The sequence below is a fragment of the Helianthus annuus genome, chromosome 2 (genome assembly GCF_002127325.2).
Source record: "Helianthus annuus cultivar XRQ/B chromosome 2, HanXRQr2.0-SUNRISE, whole genome shotgun sequence".
NCBI lineage: Eukaryota > Viridiplantae > Streptophyta > Magnoliopsida > Asterales > Asteraceae > Helianthus > Helianthus annuus.
This window is the reverse complement of record NC_035434.2, coordinates 173,908,050-173,927,862: the sequence shown is the minus strand read 5'-3', so window position 1 is coordinate 173,927,862 and position 19,813 is coordinate 173,908,050. Positions and strand designations below refer to the sequence as shown.

General features: G+C 40.0%; 1 protein-coding gene across 1 annotated transcript; it reads right to left on the bottom strand.

Moving 5' to 3' along the window:
- Positions 1-535: 535 nt before the first annotated feature.
- LOC110908140 (glycine-rich protein 23-like) lies at positions 536-1,677 on the bottom strand. The gene has a single exon (XM_022153049.2). The coding sequence runs from the start codon at positions 1,218-1,220 to the stop codon at positions 756-758; it is 465 nt and encodes a 154-aa protein (XP_022008741.1). The 5' UTR covers positions 1,221-1,677; the 3' UTR covers positions 536-755.
- Positions 1,678-19,813: the final 18,136 nt, after the last annotated feature.

Genomic DNA, 19,813 nt, shown 5'->3' with positions numbered 1-19,813 from the left:
TTTATCAAATCGCGAGTTGATGAGTTAGTATTCATTCTTGCTATATTTTTTGTTGTACTAAATGTTAGACGAATTATTGCTAAATTTCCCAATGGCGTCATTTCACCATAGAGACTCTAGATGTGTAGTACATGTGCCATTTGATTGACTTTGTGTCTAAAATTACTTGAATGTTAATCGTGTATAGGCAGTGGAATGTGTGCCAACCAAATGCATGCGATTATTGTTTATTTTGGTGTGATTGATTTGCTTTGATTCAACATACGGTTTATAGTACCTCACCTACTTATGCCCACTTCACCTTGGTTAGTTTAGTTGATGATTGAACAATTGGTGTATAAGTACATGGATCGTGAGTGGTAGGATCAATATAAGCTATGTTAATGAGGTTGCTTAACCATTATTATATGTTAAGTCTTGCAATTAAATAACCAAACCAGAAACCGATGATACTCTAGTGGTCCGCCAGTGATCCAAATTTGCTGTTCAAAAAAAAAAAAAAATTGTAGAAAAGGCAAACCAAATTTAGTAGAGATAGAAGTAATAATTGATAACATGATTAATAGCATAAAATCTTGAAATTGCATAGAGAGGTACAACAAGACCATAACATGTGAAGACTCACCAACTTAACCTAACCTCTAGACCAAATAAAAAATACAAAACGATGACATCATACAACTAGGAAATCAAAAGTACAAAAACAAACATGCAAGCAATACTTGGTACCAAAATAACCCTAAATTCTTAACCATTCAAGGAACTATGATACCACCACCAATTCCACCACCTTTCACTGCACCAACTCCGCCACCAAGACCACCTAGACCACCAAGACCGCTTGCACCACCAATCCCACCTGCCCCACCTAGCCCACTTGCACCACCGATGCCACCTAGCCCACCAAGACCACCAGCACCACCGACACCACCAACACCACCTGCGCCACCAGCACCACCAAGACCACCAACACCACCAAGTGTAGGAAGAACACCTGTGTATCCACCTACACCAGCAAAACCACCAACACCACCGTATGCAATGAAGTTCTTCTCATCTTTAACACCTGCATCTCCTCCACCGGGTGCGGTGGCAGCCGCCATGTTTACCTTGGTGGGAGTTTTGTCACTTATGGTGATACTAGGTACGTCTCTTGCATTGCTTTGCACAAAAAGTACAAGTGCACAAACACATATTGCTACAAAGGACAGCTTTGCCATCTTTTCTCTCTCTAACTCACTAACTCTCTCTCTCTCTCTCTCTCTCTCTCTCTCTCTCTCTCTCTCACAAGTACACTGACTGAAAGAATGTTGTGAGTTGATGGTGGTAACGGTGGTGGGTATTTATGGAGGAAGTGAAGGTGGTGGACAGGTGAAATGGAAATGAATGAGGTGCATGGTATTAATGTTGGTGTGAAGGAGTAAATGGAGTTGCATGGTTTCAGAGTTAGGTGAGGGCAAGTGTATGAAAAGAAGAGAATAGTTAAGGTGGTGTAAATTGTAACTTGTAAGTCAACCCTTCCCCTTGTTCTTTACGAAACATATATCATACATATATACCACCACGTGTCTTGAATATGATCTTGTTCGATAATACTACAATATTTGTATGTTGTTTACTTCAAAAGCTAGCCTTATGTTGATAACAATAAACAAATGCAATAGATTTTAGATAATAACTTGTGGAAAATAAGATGTTTCAAGAAGAAGGTTTTAAAATGGATTGGGCTAATTGGTCCTCAAGGTGAACTTCTTTGTATGTCGAGCGGCGATTAACACACTCTCATCGAAAGCAGAGAGGGAAATAAGGAGCTTAAGTGGGTTCGTCGTGTGTCACTACTGGATCATTTATTGGTGACCTGCGGTCGATTGAAAAACGTATGGTGGAAGGTTAACATATGGTGCAAATCGACAAATGCACACGCAACAATGGTATTGGAAGCCACTAAGGTTCCAAATCCCGCATTATTGTACTTTATCAGTAATACATTTTATTGCTTTATGGTTTACGGTTGGTAATTTAAAGAGTTGTGCTCTTATTTAACACTTTGTCTGATTTTGTTTATAATTCAAAGAAAGTTAGTTTTCCCATATTGTTATGTTAAAATACATGTCCACCGGACTAGTATTAAACTAGTTAATATATGGCCACATTGCAGGTTGGTGGAGGAGATAGTTTAGTTCATCAAGAGAAATTCGTTTATATGGGTAACATACAAGGGGAAAATGTGATTGTCAGAATTGAGTGATTGGTATAAGGCTATAGGGTGTGGTCATGACCCTCCATGTTAGTGCCATGTAACTCATCTTTAATCCACTATCCAAAACCACTACCCTAAGGGTATGGTCATGACCCAAACCATTAGCCCCTTATTTATTATATTTGTCTAAACAAAAAGGAAATGATTTGTTGAAAAAATGGAAAGGAGGACCATGATTGCCATGGTTTAATCCATGCAAACCATGGTGGATCAATCAAGGGGGTGGTGTAGCCTTCCATTCATGTTCCTAGGTGGCAAATCATGTCCCAACCATGATCCCCACACCCTATAGCCTAAGTTCCATTTTATTGAGATCAGATTGTTGTAAACGTAGCTCAAGCATCTTTTAGGTTTTTTCTTAATAAAAATCTCCATTAAAAAAATATGAAATCAAAACCAAGTCCCAACTCAAATATATTGATAACTTTTTTCAGTTGAAATAAAACAATATTAATTTCAGTCACGAAATAGAAGTTGAACTTAGATACCTACATCCCATGTGTTCAAGCTTCATGGCTTAAATATTTGTTCTTCTTAAGATAATATAAATTCCAATGGTCAACGTCTCGATCTAATTCTCACCAAAAAAGTAATGGTTACCTTATCAAAGGGCTTGGCTTTTTTTTTTTTTTTTTTTTTTTTTTAAATCAGCCAAATGGGAAGTTGTATTAAAACAACTATACTAAGCTTGTCCTTAGCAAGAAGCTAAGAAACAAGCCCCACAAACATCCAGACCTACACCTTTAACCACCAGATCAAAGAGTTTGTAGTCAAACAATATCAAGATATGTAAAAAATGGTGTCTCTCCTCATAAGAATGAGAGTTCCAGTTCAATAGTGAATATATGTGTAGATTTAGAAGTAAGATTTTGAGAGAGAGTGTTAGTTGTTAAAAAAAAACAATAACGGTTTCAAAACGCTCTCGTCCTTCCTTCATAAGTCGATTATCCACTGTTGAAATCAAACATATTGTTTGGTGTATATCCATATTATACATCACATTTGTTCCTAAGGCGAAAGACACATTAAACTGGACCAACTGTAGAGCAATTAATTTAATTGGCTGTAGATACAAAGTCACCTCTAAAATATTTGCCAACGAGATCAATATCGATAGCATGGCAAACGTGTTCAATGCGGATGGATGATGTCATTTTTTTTTTATATTGGATGACTTCAAATGTCAAGAACCTGGCATGGATATTTAGATGCTTCCATATGGCATCTGGATTAAAAGTAACTTTCGTAAGAGTAAGTTATTTTGAAATGGAGTAGAGACGGAACATATCGATAGCATGGTAAATATTGTTGTTAAAATGTGGTGATATAATGCAATTTTATATGTTAGTTTTGTTTTAATTTCTTTTGGTTATAAAACTTACTTATACTCAGTGGCGGACCCAGGATTTTATTTCAATGGGGTCCATTTTCGGGTCGGTCCTCGTTCGGGTCGAGTTAAAGTGAGGTTTAAACTAGATTTTAAAAAAAATAAGAAAAATGGGCTTATAAAGGATTGAACCCATGACCTCTTAGTGGAAAACAGGGAGATTTACCACTACACCAGCTTTCTTTTTATTTCTATGGTGTCCACCTAATTGTATTTATAGGGTCCATATACAATTTAATATACCGAATCTACTATTTTTTTTAAAAGATTAGGGTCCGAGGACCCCGGTGGCACCAATGTGGGTCCGCCCCTGCTTATACTTATTTCTTTTAGAGTAAACTGCCATTTTGGTCCCTGTGGTTTGGTCAATTTTGCCACTTTAGTCCAAAACTAAAATTTTTTGCATCTGGGTCCCTGTGGTTTCAGTTTTATTGCCATTTTGGTCCAAAAATGAAATCAGGTCATATTTGTCTTATAAAATCCTGTTATTTTGTCATTTTCCGCAGGGGCAAAATGATCATTTTTTTTGTAAATAAATACCATATTTTATAAGAAAAATATGACATGCCTGAGGAAAATGACAAAATTGCAGGATTTTATAAGACAAGTATGAACTGATTTCATTTTTGGACCAAAATGGCAATAAAACTGAAACCACAGGGACCCAGATGCAAAAGATTTGAGTTTTGGACTAAAGTGACAAAAGTAACCAAACCTCAGGGACCAAAATGGCAGTTTACTCTTTCTTTTATTTTTGTCTACCTGGGCTCATGGGATTCTATAATGTGGGCTTGGAGTTAAAGCTGTTCGGGGGTTGTTGACAATGGGTTTAGGATAACGGGATTAAGGTTTACGACTAGTGGGTATGGGGAGGCCCATTCCTATGAGGATCGACCGCCACATAGACGCCACATCACCGTCTCATGGAGGATGAGCCTCCTTCACTTTTGAGGGGGGTGGAGGATGGGACTACCCCACCTAAAAATTTTATACTTTTGTAAGTTTTTTTTTATTAACTTAATAAAAACTTTATAAAAATTAAAAAATACAACATAAAACAACATAAATAAATTCATTTCATAACATAAAAAAAATACATTTCCTAAAAATAAAAAAAAAACCTACGACGTCCATTTTTTTCTTGACATCTTCCTTCATCCTCCGATAAACCTCGCGTTCATCCTCCGGAACCGAGTCGAGATCCAACCTCATTATCCTGAAATCCTCCGCTCGAGCATAGTCAGCCGACACGTTTTTCTTGTGACTATATTTTTCGGCCGCAAAGTCTTTAAACGAACGGAATTCGGAAATCAACTCGTCCATTTTCGAAGACGCCTTCGAGCCGCCACCTCCACCCGAGGTGCGGGAAAGGCGCCGGATTTTTTGAATCCCATTTAGCCATCGCAAGGTTAAGAACGTCCTCGTCGCTACTCCCACTAGGACGATTGATGTAAAGTGGGTTATAATACCCGCAAAAATCATTCATGGTCTTGTTCATTTTCTGCCACTTGCTCGATACGGAATCGATATCACGTATCGGGCCTTCCCTCATAATCTCGTTAAATCTATCCGTTGTCGCCTTCCAAAAACTAGTACCCGTTTGATTGTTCCCTAAAATTAAAAAAAATGCATTAGTAAAACTAAAAAATAAATCTTTTTAAATTTAAATTAAAAAAAAATAAACTTCGGTTCATACCGACAATCGGGCAAGTTGAGGACTTAACATACGCAATTGCTAGCGCCTCCTCCTCTACTTTTGTCCACTGTTGTCTCTGCTTCGCCTGCGAATCGCTTTTTTTTGCGGTGTCGGGTTCGGTTTCAACCGCCTTCCCCGTGTTTTTTTTTTTTTGCGATTGAGTTCTTTAGGTGGCGATTCGGGGACGACTTCATCATCATCATCAAGTTGAACCGGGGGTTGCGGTTGGGATTGTTCAAGTTGAAACGAGTTGCGTTGCATGAATTGTTGGAGTGCTTGAAATTGTTGCATTTGTTGAACTTGTGACATTTGTGAGAAGGCGTTGGGTGATTGTTGGTAACCCGAAAACGTAAATTGTGGAGACCCCACGAAGGATCCATAGTCGGAGTGTAAGCGAGACTCGAAAAAAAAGTTAGGTTGGTTCGGGTTGGGATTGTTCGGGTTGGGGTTGTTCGGGTTGGGGTTGTTTGGGTTGAATGGATTCATGATTTGTATAAAAAAAGGGGAGTGTTTTTTTATAAAAATGGATGAGAATGAGAGAAGAATGAGAGAAGTATTGGTGAAATGGTATAAAAAAATGGTTGAAAAGAGAGTTTATATTTAAAGTGAAAAGTTTTTTTTTTTTAATTTTATAGCCGTTACCAACGGCTAATATTTGAAAACATGGGCCCGTGAACATCGTCTTGGGCACGCCGGTTTTAACAAGACGGGCCAAGGGGGGCGGTGTGGGGGAAAGGCGTCGGGCTACGCCGGACCTAAGTCGGCCCCCATACCCCTTAATCTAAAGGCTAGAGTTTGTTATGGGTCAAACTGCGGGTCTTGGATCTGTACATAAGCTTAGGAGACTTGTGGATGGCATCCGTATAACTTCATAAACTTTCTCTTTCTAAGTCTATTCGATCTAGGGTTTCAAGATCACTGAATCTGATCTTAGGTTGATTATCATTGTTGTTGTTTGACAGTTTATCTATTGATAATCATCTCTGGTTGTATTAGAGGGTTAGGAGTTATTAGTGTAAACCAGATTGTGTATCTTTTGGGTTTAATTAATAGGATTAATTGCATATTTCCCCTTAAAAACACCCTTAATTGCATATTTACCCAAACCTAAATAAAAATTGAATATTTCCTCTTCTCTATTAAAATGACAAAACTACCCTTCTCAAAATTAAAAGATTAAGTTAGCAGAAAAATTAGATCATTATTCTAACAAATCACCACGATGTTTCACTTTCTAGGGCGATCTTCAAGCAGCGATCTTCAGGCCGGCCGGTGTTTCTTCTTCTCCGGCGATATTCAGGCCGGCCGGTGTTTGTTCAGGTTAGTTATTATTTTATGGCGATTCTCCCATTGTTTTATTTGAGATTCCCATTGTCATATAATCTTCAGCCAAACATAACCTAGATGATTGTAGTTATAACAGGATTGTTCGATAATAGGTCTGTAGTTATAATAGGTCAAATACAATTTAAGAAACATGCTGGCACTTGGGATGAAGGAAAGACAATGGGAATGATGGGAAGGTTAAATAATACTATGAGTTAATTACTGTTTTCGTCCCTGTGGTTTGTCAAAAATCACTATTTCAGTCCATTAGTTTAAAAATTGCTATTTCGGTCCCTGTGGTTTCACTTTTGTAACCTTTTCAGTCCCTGTGGTTTCACTTTTGTAACCATTTCAATCCATTATTCTGTAAAGTACATGGACTGAAATGATTACGAGGTGGACTGAAATGGTTACGAAAGTGAAACCACAGGGACTGAAATCGCAATTTTTAAACTAATGGACTGAAACAGTGATTTTTAACAAACCACAGGGACGAAAACAGTAATTAACTCTAATACTATTTTATTGAAGGAAGGACAAAAAGTATTGAATGATGTAACTTTGAATCATAACTGTGATGTTGTTGCTGTAACTATTATCTAACATTGTAAACTTTAGTTAGGAAAAAAGGCACAGAAACTTTCTTTTTAGAGTAAACTGCAATTTTACCCCCTGAGGTTAGGGGTCATTGGCACCCTTACCCCCCTAAGGAAATAATTGCAATTTTACCCCCCACTGTTAACTGTTATGTCGCAATTCTACCCCCCGGCTTCAATTTTCTTGACCAGTCAACATAAACATGGGAGGGTCAAAGGGTATAAAAGTAATTTCACCAAAAATTGTACTATATATATTAAAATAACCCCTAAACTCAACCATACATCACAACCTTACCCCCTAAGTTTCCCCCAATCTTCATCTCTTCCGGCGAAATTATTCCCTCCGAGCTGTGGTCCAGAGATCCTCTTCCGGCGAAATTCCATCTTCTTCACCACTCCTTCTTCTTCACCACATGAGCACAAGATGACTGAACAGAATGCCATTATGCATCCAGCTCCACCGGCTAAGCCAGGGCCGGCGACCACACCACCGGCCACCATCGATCCAGCTGTGGTCCAGAGATCCTCCCTTTTCTCGCAATTTTCAGGTATAATCAAACAGCTGTTTTGATTGTGGGGTAAAATCAAACAACTAGTAATGGATGTTTGTGTATTTGCAGTGGACATGAGGATTCATGTTTCACTACGATCGATTGTGGTCTCATTGGTGCTCAAGATGCGAGGCTGCCCGTTCCTGCATTTCCAGTTTCCGCCTCAGCAGGAAATGGTTGTGTAGGATACTTAAACTATAATCTTCTAGGTTCTTTTGGGTTAATATGTAGTGTAGGATAGTTAAACTCTAATCTTCTAGGATCTTTTGGGTTAATGTGTAGGATCTTATGTTTGATCATAGAACACATTGAACAGGGATGAGCTCTGCTGTTAATTTGACCATTGTTAAGTTGCTGATGTTATTACTCTGCTGTTAATTTGAGTTTATGTGTAGGATCTTATGGTTGATCATAGAACACATGTGTAGTGTAGTTGACTATTATGCTGCTGTTAACTTGCTCTGCTCTTAAGTTGTATAGCAGAAGCATTGACTGTATATTTGGTTGCTCTGTTGTTAATGTTAAGTTGCTCTGCTGTTAATCTTAAGTTGCTCTGCTGTTAACTTAGAAGCATTGCTGTTAATGTTGGTAATAGAACACATCAGAACACATTGACTGATGCAGAGGTGCTGATGCATTTGCATTTGCACTTGGTGCAATCACCATCACTTTCAGTCCCTTGCATAAGTGAAAGAGGGTGTTCGTGATCTTGAGTCTCATGAATGCTTCAGAACTTTATATTCACCAAACCAGAAACACTTGTTATGCTTAACCCATAGTTATAGATATATGTGTTGTTTTTAGGCAATAATATGGATATGCAGGCTTCTACAAATGCAACAGCCTTGTACAATGCATATAGGTCAATAGGTGTATGTTGAAAGTCAAACAGGCTTCTACAAATGCATATGGGTCAATAGGTGTATGTGCAATTTAACTTATGAAAGTCAAACATGCTTGTACAAATGCTTATGGCTCAACACCAAGATTTGTCATTTCTAAATTTCGACATTACAAACTTGTTTGAATTCTGTTTGACTTGACAGTGAACCTGTCAAATGCTGAAGGTTCTTAATGGTTTTTGAATTGACAGTGAAACTGTTTGACTTCTTCATGGTTTTTGAATTCTGTTACAACACTTCTTCATGGTTTTTGAATTCTGTTACAACACTTGATGCCATACACACACAATGGACATGTGAACCTGGTTCTGGATGTGTATGGGCTTCAGCCAGGTTCATGGAGATGGGACAGTAGCGAAGGGTGGTCAACGGTGGCTGAGTGGCTTGAATTCTGTTACAAGCCTGTTTATATGGTGGTGGAATCGAATATGGATGGTGGCGGGAAAGGTTTTGGAAGTTGCAGGGGGTAATTGTGCTTCTAAACATAAATTATAGGGGGTTATAAGAAAGGGTTTTTTAGTAATTTACCCAAGTCAACACATCAGCCAACATATTTGATTCCATGGGGTAAACATGCGACATAAAAGCAAACGTTGGGGGATAAAATTGTCACACCCCAACCGATGGCGGAATCATCGGGGCGCGGCACTGAGCGAAACAGATTGTTCAGAAGTTTCCACAACAACTATCATACAATTCAGTTATATAACACGTCCCATACCGTGTCCCAAATAATAACAAGTTATCATAGAAATCAACTAAACAATATGGGAACTGTTCCGACAACTCAGATTCTTAATTATTACAGACCGAATTTAAATATTGTTTTGAGACTTCTAGACGGCTAACTGTAGATCTTACTGTCTACAGGTGCCAGTACAAGATCTACAGATAATTATGGCCCTGGAGCAGGTATGTGGACACTGTCCTAAGGTCACAGGCTCCTAGAAGCTTATTATTGCCTCGCTTCCCTAGCACGCTAGAAGCTTAAACACCTGTCACATACGTTAAAATAAAAGTCAATACATATAATGTAAAGGTGAGTACACAAGTTTGGTATAGCATATAAAGTTCGAAAAGTTTACGCATAACCAAGCACGTACACAAGGGCAAACGATGCATGTAAATTATCAACATGGGACCATCGATACCAATGATTTCGAGTTGACTGTCCGAGAGGAGTTCTACCCATCGGCGTTGACGCATATTGAGTTCTCTCTGGTTAAAGATATGTTGTAGGCTCTTGTGATCGGTGAAGATCGTACACCTTGTACCATACAGGTAGTGTCGCCAAATCTTTAAGGCAAAGACAACTGCGCCTAGCTCAAGGTCATGGGTTGTATAGTTCTTCTCGTGGATTTTGAGCTGTCGAGATGCGTAAGCTATAACCTTGTCTCGTTGCATGAGAACACAGCCAAGTCCAAGGTTTGAAGCATCACAATAGACAACGAAGTCATCGCTTCCGTCCGGCAGTGTAAGAACTGGTGCATGGCACAGCATGTGTTTGAGGGTTTGGAAAGCAGTCTCCTGCGCGGTTCCCCACACAAAAGGCTTGTCTTTATGAGTAAGGGAGGTAAGCGGTACAGCAATCTTTGAGAACCCTTCGATGAATCGCCGGTAGTAACCGGCTAATCCGAGAAAAGAGCGAACTTCTGACGGATTCTTTGGCGTAACCCATCCCTTGACTGCCTCAATCTTTGCAGGATCAACGTGTATACCCCGACTATTCACAATGTGACCCAGAAATTGAACTTCCTCCAACCAGAACTCACACTTGGAGAACTTGGCGTAGAGTTGGTTTCCCTGAAGCAACTCGAGAACCAATCGCAAATGCTGCGCATGTTCGGCCCTCGATCTGGAATAAATCAGGACATCGTCGATAAATACAATGACGAAACGGTCTAAGAACGGTTTACACACGCGATTCATCAGATCCATAAAGACCGCGGGTGCGTTGGTCAAACCAAAAGGCATGACAACAAATTCGTAGTGGCCGTATCGGGTTCGAAAAGCGGTTTTGGGTATGTCTTCCTCTTGAATCCGCAACTGATGGTAGCCTGAACGTAGATCAATCTTGGAGAAACACTGAGCACCTTGTAGTTGGTCAAACAGATCATCGATTCTTGGTAAGGGGTATCGGTTCTTGATGGTCAGCTTGTTCAATTCCCGGTAATCGATGCACATTCGGAACGACCCGTCCTTCTTTTTGACGAAAAGGACTGGTGCGCCCCATGGAGAAGTGCTCGGGCGAATGAAGCCTTTTTCAAGTAACTCTTGGAGTTGGTTTGAGAGTTCTCGCATCTCAGATGGAGCGAGTCGATACGGAGCTTTGGCCACTGGGTTGGCTCCTGGGATAAGGTCGATTCGAAAGTCGATATCACGACTTGGAGGTAATCCAGGAAGTTCATCAGGGAACACCTGAGGAAATTCTCGGACAACGGGAACATCCTTGACTTCAACTTTCCTTTTCTTGTCTGTCTCTGCTACAACAATGTTGGCCAAGAAGGCTCGATATTCCTTGCGGAGATATTTGCGAGCTTGAAGACATGACATGAGCTTGAGGTCTTTTGCAGTAGTTTCACCATAAACACATAGAATATCACCACTAGCTAGCACAAAACGAATCATCTTATCGGAACACACAACTTCAGCATGGTTTTCACGAAGAAAGTCCATGCCTACTATGACATCGAAACTTCCGAGCTGCATTGGAATGAGATTTGTCGGGAATATATGATTGTTGAGCTCGAGAGTACAATCACGGAGCACAGAGTTGACAGCAATGGTTCTTCCGGTAGCGACTTCTACTTCGAAGGGTGACGAAAGATAAGGGCGCTTACGTCTAAGAAGCTTCTCAAATTCAAATGACACAAAGCAGTTATCGGCTCCAGTATCAAACAAACATGATGCATATATACCATTCACAAGGAACGTACCATTGACCACGTTGTTATCAGCTTGAGCCTGGCGTGCGTTGATGTTGAAAGTTCTGGCGTGAGCGGCTTATTGTTGAGGCTGCTGTTGTTGTTGCTGGGGTTGTTGGGCTTCTTGTTTCACCACTCTGTTCGGGCACCGGTTTGCGAAGTGGTTAGGGTCACCACAAGCAAAGCAGGTCCGAACATTGTTTGCCGGGGCCTGTGCAGCTTGAGGAGCTTGAGGAGCTTGAGGAGCAGGTAGTAGGGCTTGGTTAACAGCGGCTTGAGCTTGCGTTTGACGAGGACCATAGCGGCAATTTGCAGTGAAATGCCCGTAAACGTTGCAGTGGGCATAGTAACGGCAGGCCACACCCACCGGGTGATGATAAGAACATGTAGCACAGAGTGGGTGGGGGCCGGTGTACGCACGCTTAGCCGGCGGCGCATTGATCACTGGCGCAGTGCGCTGTGGTTGTTGCTGTTGTGGCTGTACTGACTGAAGAGGAGCAGCATTGGTTGCGGCGGCGCAACTCTTGTTCTTCTTTCTTCTTCTCGAGGACTTGGAGGCTTGAGTAGTGGGGTTGTCGGTTGATGCGGCAGTCACTTGATGCAACGACTTGGATGGCTTATCCCAGACACCAGCCTTAACTCGCTTGTCGTTAATCTCGGCAGCGAGTAGGTAGGTTTCCTCGATTGATGCGGGTTTGGCGGCGAACACAAAATCTGCGACACAATCCGGAAGAGCACGGATGTATTTCTTGATGGTCATCTCGGGAGTCTTGACCTGGTCTGGACAAATAATGCTCAGTTGTTTGAAACGGGCGGTGAGACCAGCGTTGTCGCCCTCCTTCTGCTTGATGGTCCAGAACTCATCCTCCAACTTTTGGCGTTCGTGGGGAGGACAGAACTCGTCCAGCATGATAGCCTTCAGTTCCTCCCACGTCAGCTCGTAGGCAGCGTCGTTCCCGCGCTTATTCCTTTCGGCTGTCCACCAGTCCAATGCCCGCGACTGGAAGACACCGGTAGCATTGAGAGTTCGAAGATGATCCGGGCATCCGCTTTGACGAAGGGTAACTTCCACTGAGTCAAACCAGTGAAATAAGCCTGTAGGGCCCTCTTCACCGGTGAACTCCTTCGGTCCACACGCCTTAAATTGCTTGAAACTGAACGGAGCTTTGCTGGATTCAGTGAGGGTTCGGGATTCTTCCGACGACTTGCTGGTGTTTTCGTACACCTCACTGACAGCTTTCGCTACAGACCTTGAGATGAGCTTGGCGAGACGTCGGTCTCTCTTTTCCTGACGGGAAAGGTTTTGGCGAGTTCTTGATGATGACGACATGGTCTGCAATAGACATCGCCATAGGGCTCAACACAACGAATTCGAATCTCGCACGTCTTAGTTTACTAAAGCTTAGAATCACGTCGCATCTCACGTCACGTAACACATATAAACACATAAGCACATCATCATAGAGGCACATAAGCACAGAAGCAATTAGGGCACATAAGCAATTAAGCAAATAGAGCACTTAATTCCCTAAACACGTACGAAATTTTATCACAGAGGCTGTCAGAAAACAGAAACCTATAACCACAAGTCGAGTGTCGTTCGTTTTGCATATCGGATAGCATCACATGGTATCGTCTAACTTAGTCGTATAGCGTAGCATAGCACACTGGTTTCGTTTAGATCACATCAACAGGGGTTTGAATCGAGATAGGATAGCAACAAAAGTCACGCAGATTGATAACAAATGGAGCAATCAACGAATCTTTAAAACACGTAAACAGGTAAATCATATAAAATCAACGAAGCAACACTCAAAATCGGAAAATGGATTGTCTGCGGCTACTAGACTTTGACTAACCATGGCAACTTAACTATTCACAGTTGACTTGTCGTCACTTTCGACTCTAGGGGACATGTTTCTGCCTCGATTCTTGGGCATTATGCACGCGCATTCTAGGCCATACTCGTGAGTTCAGGTCGTGGGAGTCCGTCAATTGCCTTGGCGAGATAAAATAAAGTTGGAATAACTGCCAAGGTTAGGGTTTCACCCCTAGCTCAGCAATTTCTTCCTTGTTTTAAGAAAATTTAGAGGAAGGTTTTCATCAAATTACGGGTGTCAGCCCTAATTTGGTATAATTCTCCCCCGTTTGTTGATAGAAATTTGCACAAAGTAATTGGCAAAAATTTGTAATTTAGGCAGGAATTCGCGGGTTTCACTCCTAATCCCGTCCAAACTACAAAATTTGGCTCGGAGTTCGGATGTAATGATAGAATAGAAAGGAACAACATAAAATAAGCACATAAACTTGGTCTCTTGGTTCCTAGCTATAGTCTAGGTCTCTAAGACAGCGATCCGGACTAGATCGTGTCTAACCTAATTCCCTATAGTTATGGCTCTGATACCAATCTGTCACACCCCAACCGATGGCGGAATCATCGGGGCGCGGCACTGAGCGAAACAGATTGTTCAGAAGTTTCCACAACAACTATCATACAATTCAGTTATATAACACGTCCCATACCGTGTCCCAAATAATAACAAGTTATCATAGAAATCAACTAAACAATATGGGAACTGTTCCGACAACTCAGATTCTTAATTATTACAGACCGAATTTAAATATTGTTTTGAGACTTCTAGACGGCTAACTGTAGATCTTACTGACTACAGGTGCCAGTACAAGATCTACAGATAATTATGGCCCTGGAGCAGGTATGTGGACACTGTCCTAAGGTCACAGGCTCCTAGAAGCTTATTATTGCCTCGCTTCCCTAGCACGCTAGAAGCTTAAACACCTGTCACATACGTTAAAATAAAAGTCAATACATATAATGTAAAGGTGAGTACACAAGTTTGGTATAGCATATAAAGTTCGAAAAGTTTACGCATAACCAAGCACGTACACAAGGGCAAACGATGCATGTAAATTATCAACATGGGACCATCGATACCAATGACTTCGAGTTGACTGTCCGAGACAGTTCGCAATACATGATTACCACCGTAATCCATGCAAGTAATTGTCCTTAGCAACCCCCGTGTGAACGGGTGCTGAGTCCAAACTATAGTACTACGTTGCTAAAGCAGGCAGATAGCACTCCACGTGTAAACATAATAAACAGCAATCATTTAGTCAAGTAATACATGCATGTAGGTTAGCGTTCAAATAGTTGTGTCGTTTGTGAATTTGATAGATTACGTATGTAACACCCAAAAGTGCTGAAAGCAAAAAGGGATCGAGTATACTCACAGTGGTTGGTTGTGGATTGAGAGGAGCACTGAGAATAGGTTAGCCTGAATAGTTCGATAACAATACCATGAGTAATGCGGAAAAAGTGAACAGTGGAACTGGATCGGATAGACCATTCGATCGGACGGCTGTTCGATCGAGTGGGCTGTTCGATTGGGTTAAAGTCCGTTCGAACGACCCGTTCGATCGGCCGGCTGGCTCGATCGGCTGGTTCCTTCAAGTGGATTGTTTCTTCCTTTGATGTGAAGGATGTGTTTGTGTATGATGGTTTGTATTTTTGAAGTTTTTGCAGCATTACCTTTCAAGTTGGCCGATCGAACAGTCCGTTCGATCGGTTGGTCCAACCGATCGGTTAGCATTGCACACTTGGTAAGTTGTCACTCGATCGGGTGGCATGCTCGATCGGGTGACATTCCAATGTTTCGAAGAGGTTAAGTGTTGAAGTATAGTATCTCATGATTCGAGCAGTAATGTTCAATCGAGTGGCGTAGTCGATCGAACAGTACCTCGTCAATACTACACTTTTGTGAGCTGGTGGGTCTAAGTGCTAGTCGATCGGTTAGCCCGGTCGATCGGCTGGGTTGCTCGATTGGTTGGGCTGTCCGATCGGACAGCCTAACCGTTCGGCCAGCATTCTGACCTGGTTAGCCTATCTCTTAACACTTGGTTATTCCCGTTACTTGGTGTGATTTGGAGATAGTTTGACTACGAGTTGAACCACAAAACTGAAGTCCCCACTTAGCCCACTGACTCGAGCAGGAATCACCCAACTCGGTCAGAGACGGTTTGGAACCTAAGTTTAACGTTTAACCCGAAATCGGTATATCTCTCGGTAGAACCCGAATCTTGAACCATGTGTTTGTTTAGATTGATTTATAAATCGGTTCAAGTCTCGTTTTCACCGTTTTAAGTGTAAAAGAGTTGAAAGATAGATGAAAACCCGTCTTTCAATCCTTTTCCACCGTGAAATGTTAAGATCTTTGGTAGATTTTAGGTTGTTCATGTGGAAATCGGTTAGATCTAAGTCATTCATGGTGGAATGATGCCAAACTTAGTGTTCTTGAAGAACACCATGATGACATCACCCAAGAACACCTAGATCTTGGTGATTTCACGGTTGGAATTCAGATTTTGAAAGATAGAAAGATGGAGAATCGATTAATGAACAAGATTGTACAAAGATTGGAGTGAAATACTTACAGGTTTGAGAGAAATCTGAGAAATGGCGAGAATAGAAGGCTGGTCGGTCAGAGCTTTTCCAAAAGTGGAAAGCTTGACAAGGACAGCCCTATTTATAGGCTTCCAAAAGTGGAAAGGGGTTAGCTGATCGAACAGCATCCCTGATCGAGCGGCTGCCCGATCGAACAGCCTGTTCGATCGGCTAGCCTGTTCGATCAGGTTGCCCTGTTCGATCGGCTTGCCTGGTTTTGAGTGTTTCGCGACGATTTTTGATATTTCGAGTTCGATAGTTGAGGAGTAGAGTAGGATAGAGTTTCTATTCAAATTACTTTCAGTCCCAACTACTATATCTAACATACAAGCATCCTTACAACCTATTTTCAAAGTCGGTTTCGATTGAGTTTGATTATCCTTCGATTCTTGATTGATTTTGATTGATTCACCACACACTTTAACATAAAGTAAGCATGCACAAGTAACACGTAAGGCACACACACACGTATAAAAGCATTAAAATTATCCACACTTGAGTTCGATGATTGATTTGATTAGCTTGATTATTGATTGACTAGCTTTATTGCATTGTTACTTCCTATCATTCACAGTCGGTCATTGATTCACAGTTCGATTATCGGCCGATTAGTTTGATTATACAACACTTACTCCAAATAATATGAAAATCAAAATGAAACTAAAATGAAATTAATCTTTATTGATCTTTAATTTCAATAACAGTCAACTCTTGACTTTGACTTTTACTTTTGGGAGAACACGGGGTGTTACAAAAATAAAAGGGTAAAATAGTCATTTCACCCCCAAGTCAACAGACCAGTCAACAAAATTGAAGCCGAGGGGCAGAATTGCGACATAACAGTTAACAGTGGGGGGTAAAATTGCAATTATTTCCTTAGGGGGGTAAGAGTGCCAATGACCCCTAACCTCATGGGGTAAAATTGCAGTTTACTCTTCTTTTTATTATTGTTTTGTTTAATTCTTGTAATTTTTTTTGTTAGTTTGGATTGATTCAAGATGGAAGATGACAATATAGATGCACCAACATGGGAGAACATGACTCAATCACCAACACTTGAGCCAAATGTTTTTCAAATAGTGTCCAAGTATAAGATAAAATTAAAATATGGAGGCTACTTTCGATTAGCTAAGAACTCGTATAGGAGAAATTTAAATCGGCTTATGCTCTAGAAGTTGCTCCGATGCCTACAAAGGATCAATGGGTGCATTATAGATGATGAGGAGAAGATATACCCACCTATTATCAAACGGCCGCTCGGAAGACCAAGAAAGGAAAGAATTAGAGCAAATGATGAACAAAGAAAAAAATATAAGTGGCACCGGTGTGGTGGGTATGGACACAAACAAAAAAATGCAAAAATTCGGCATCGCAAGATCAACCATCAACAAGTAAACGGGGAAAAAAGAACAAAAGCATGTGAAAATAACTAATCAAAGTCGAGCAATTTACTTTTTTGGTACCAAATGGTTAAAACTTTGGCATTTGTCTTTTTCATTTTTGGATATTGTTACATGGAATTTTTGTGGTTGTTCTTTTGGGATGATTTTTTGTTACCGTAATGGATTAAAGTTTTGGCATTTTGTTTTCTATTTAGATGATTGTCAATTGTATTTTTTATGATTGTTATTCTAGTTCATGAGGAAAAATAATGAAAAGAACTAACTTCATGAAAAAATTCAAGTAGTGAAAAAAGACAAAATCTACTAAAAAAAGGGTAAATATGCAATTTTCTAAAGTTTAGTAAAAATGAAGGGTAAAATAGTCTTTCTATAATTTAATTTTAATAAATTAAATCAAAATGGGTAAATTTGCAATTTTGCTAGTTAATAGAGGGGAAATATGCAATTTAATTTTTGGCTCAGGTATATATGCAATTTCAAAGTTTTTTAAGGGGAAATATACTTTTATTAATTAGGGTTTTTTGCATATAACTACAGACCTATTATCGAACAATCCTGTTATAACTACAGACATCTAGGTTGTGTTTGGCTGAAGATTATATGACAATGGGAATCTCAAATAAAACAATGGGAGAACCGCCGTAAAATAATAACTAACCTGAACAAACACCGGCCGGCCTGAATATCGCCGGAGAAGAAGAACACCGGCCGACCTGAAGATCGCTGCTTGAAGATCGCCCTAGAAAGTGAAACATCGTGGTGATTTGTTAGAATAATGATCTAATTTTTCTGCTAGCTTAATCTTTTAATTTTGAGAAGGGTAGTTTTGTCATTTTAATAGAGAAGGGGAAATATGCAATTTTTATTTAGGTTTGGGTAAATATGCAATTAAGGGTGTTTTTAAGGGGAAATATGCAATTAATCCTTTTTTTTCTTTTTTTATTTGAACGGCTAATTTCCCCTGTCGTCTGTAGGACTTGAATCCAAGACCTTCCCCTTCCCAACCTATGTGTTTTAAAGTCTTTACCTTTACCAATGGACCACCACCTCATTGGTTTGTGCTGTTTGATTGTTATCTTTTAATTAGCACAACAAGTGCGTATATAAGTAAGCTAAGAAACAAAGAGGGTGTTTGGGGTTGAGTTTTGAAAATAGATTATGCGTTTTGAATAATCAGAATCAGATAATAAACTGTAACAAAACTTGATGTTGGAAGATAGTGTTTGGATTTGATTATGTTGCTTGATATCACAATAATCAGATAATCAACTATTTGAGTGTTTGACAAATATATATTTAAAAAAATAAACAAGTGAAAATCCTTTCCTAACGCAAATAATCAATTTTTGGAAAACTGCGTTTTGTTGCAGTAGGGGGGAGCTGCTTTTGGAAAACTGCGTTTTGTAACTTTCTAACCGCAAACAATCAATTTTTTTAAATTTTTTACCCAAATACTCAAAACTGATTATTTACGATTTCAAAACTCAATAATCTAAAAATTTTCTTCAAAACTCAACCCAAGGAAATAGGGGTGGTGCAACCCATGATCTAAGGGTTAACAACATAGTATCTAAAAACATGAACTTGGTTCCTTAGTAGAAAATTTGTTTGCATATGTATATGTATAAAAAATGGTGGAAAATAATCGTTCATTAATCAGGTATATTTTAGTATCATGACACTAATATAGAATATTATTTTAATATAGAGTACAATTGATCTGGATAAAAAGAATATATTTTTAATTGATGTAGCTAAAAAGAAACAAAGCCATGTGATGCATGCAACATTAATAACGATGCTAGCTAGCTACTTTAGTTGTGAATTGGTGAACTGTAAGGTCATGTGTAGTGGGGCGTTATGCACCCACATAAAGCCCCTATAAAGCCCCAAACACCATTACGAAGGGCTTTATGAGACAAAAAAATTAGTGGAGCGTGATATATATAGCGCCAAGTATGGGGGAGATTTCAAAGTTTGGACCAATCAAAAATTAGTTAGTGTTTTTATAATTAATTAATAAAACCGAAAATTAATAATTAGGTATTGATGGGTAGGGGCTTTATGACTACGGGCTCTAGTGATATAACGCCCTATAAAGCCCATGTATGACGTGGCACGACACGTGTCGTATAACGCCCCACAAATGGCTTTATGACTACGGATGGCCTAAGCCAGTTTCTACTCTCCTCTATTAACACTACGTCTTTAAGGTCAGTCACATGTGGCCAAACCACACCACACCACTCCGATCCATACACAAAACTGATTTGTTTAAATAGCATTCAAGATTAAACATTCAT

What these genes read in the sequence shown, in the direction of transcription:
- LOC110908140 (XM_022153049.2), bottom strand. Translation starts at nt 1,220, where the DNA reads ATGGCAAAGCTGTCCTTTGTAGCAATATGTGTTTGTGCACTTGTACTT.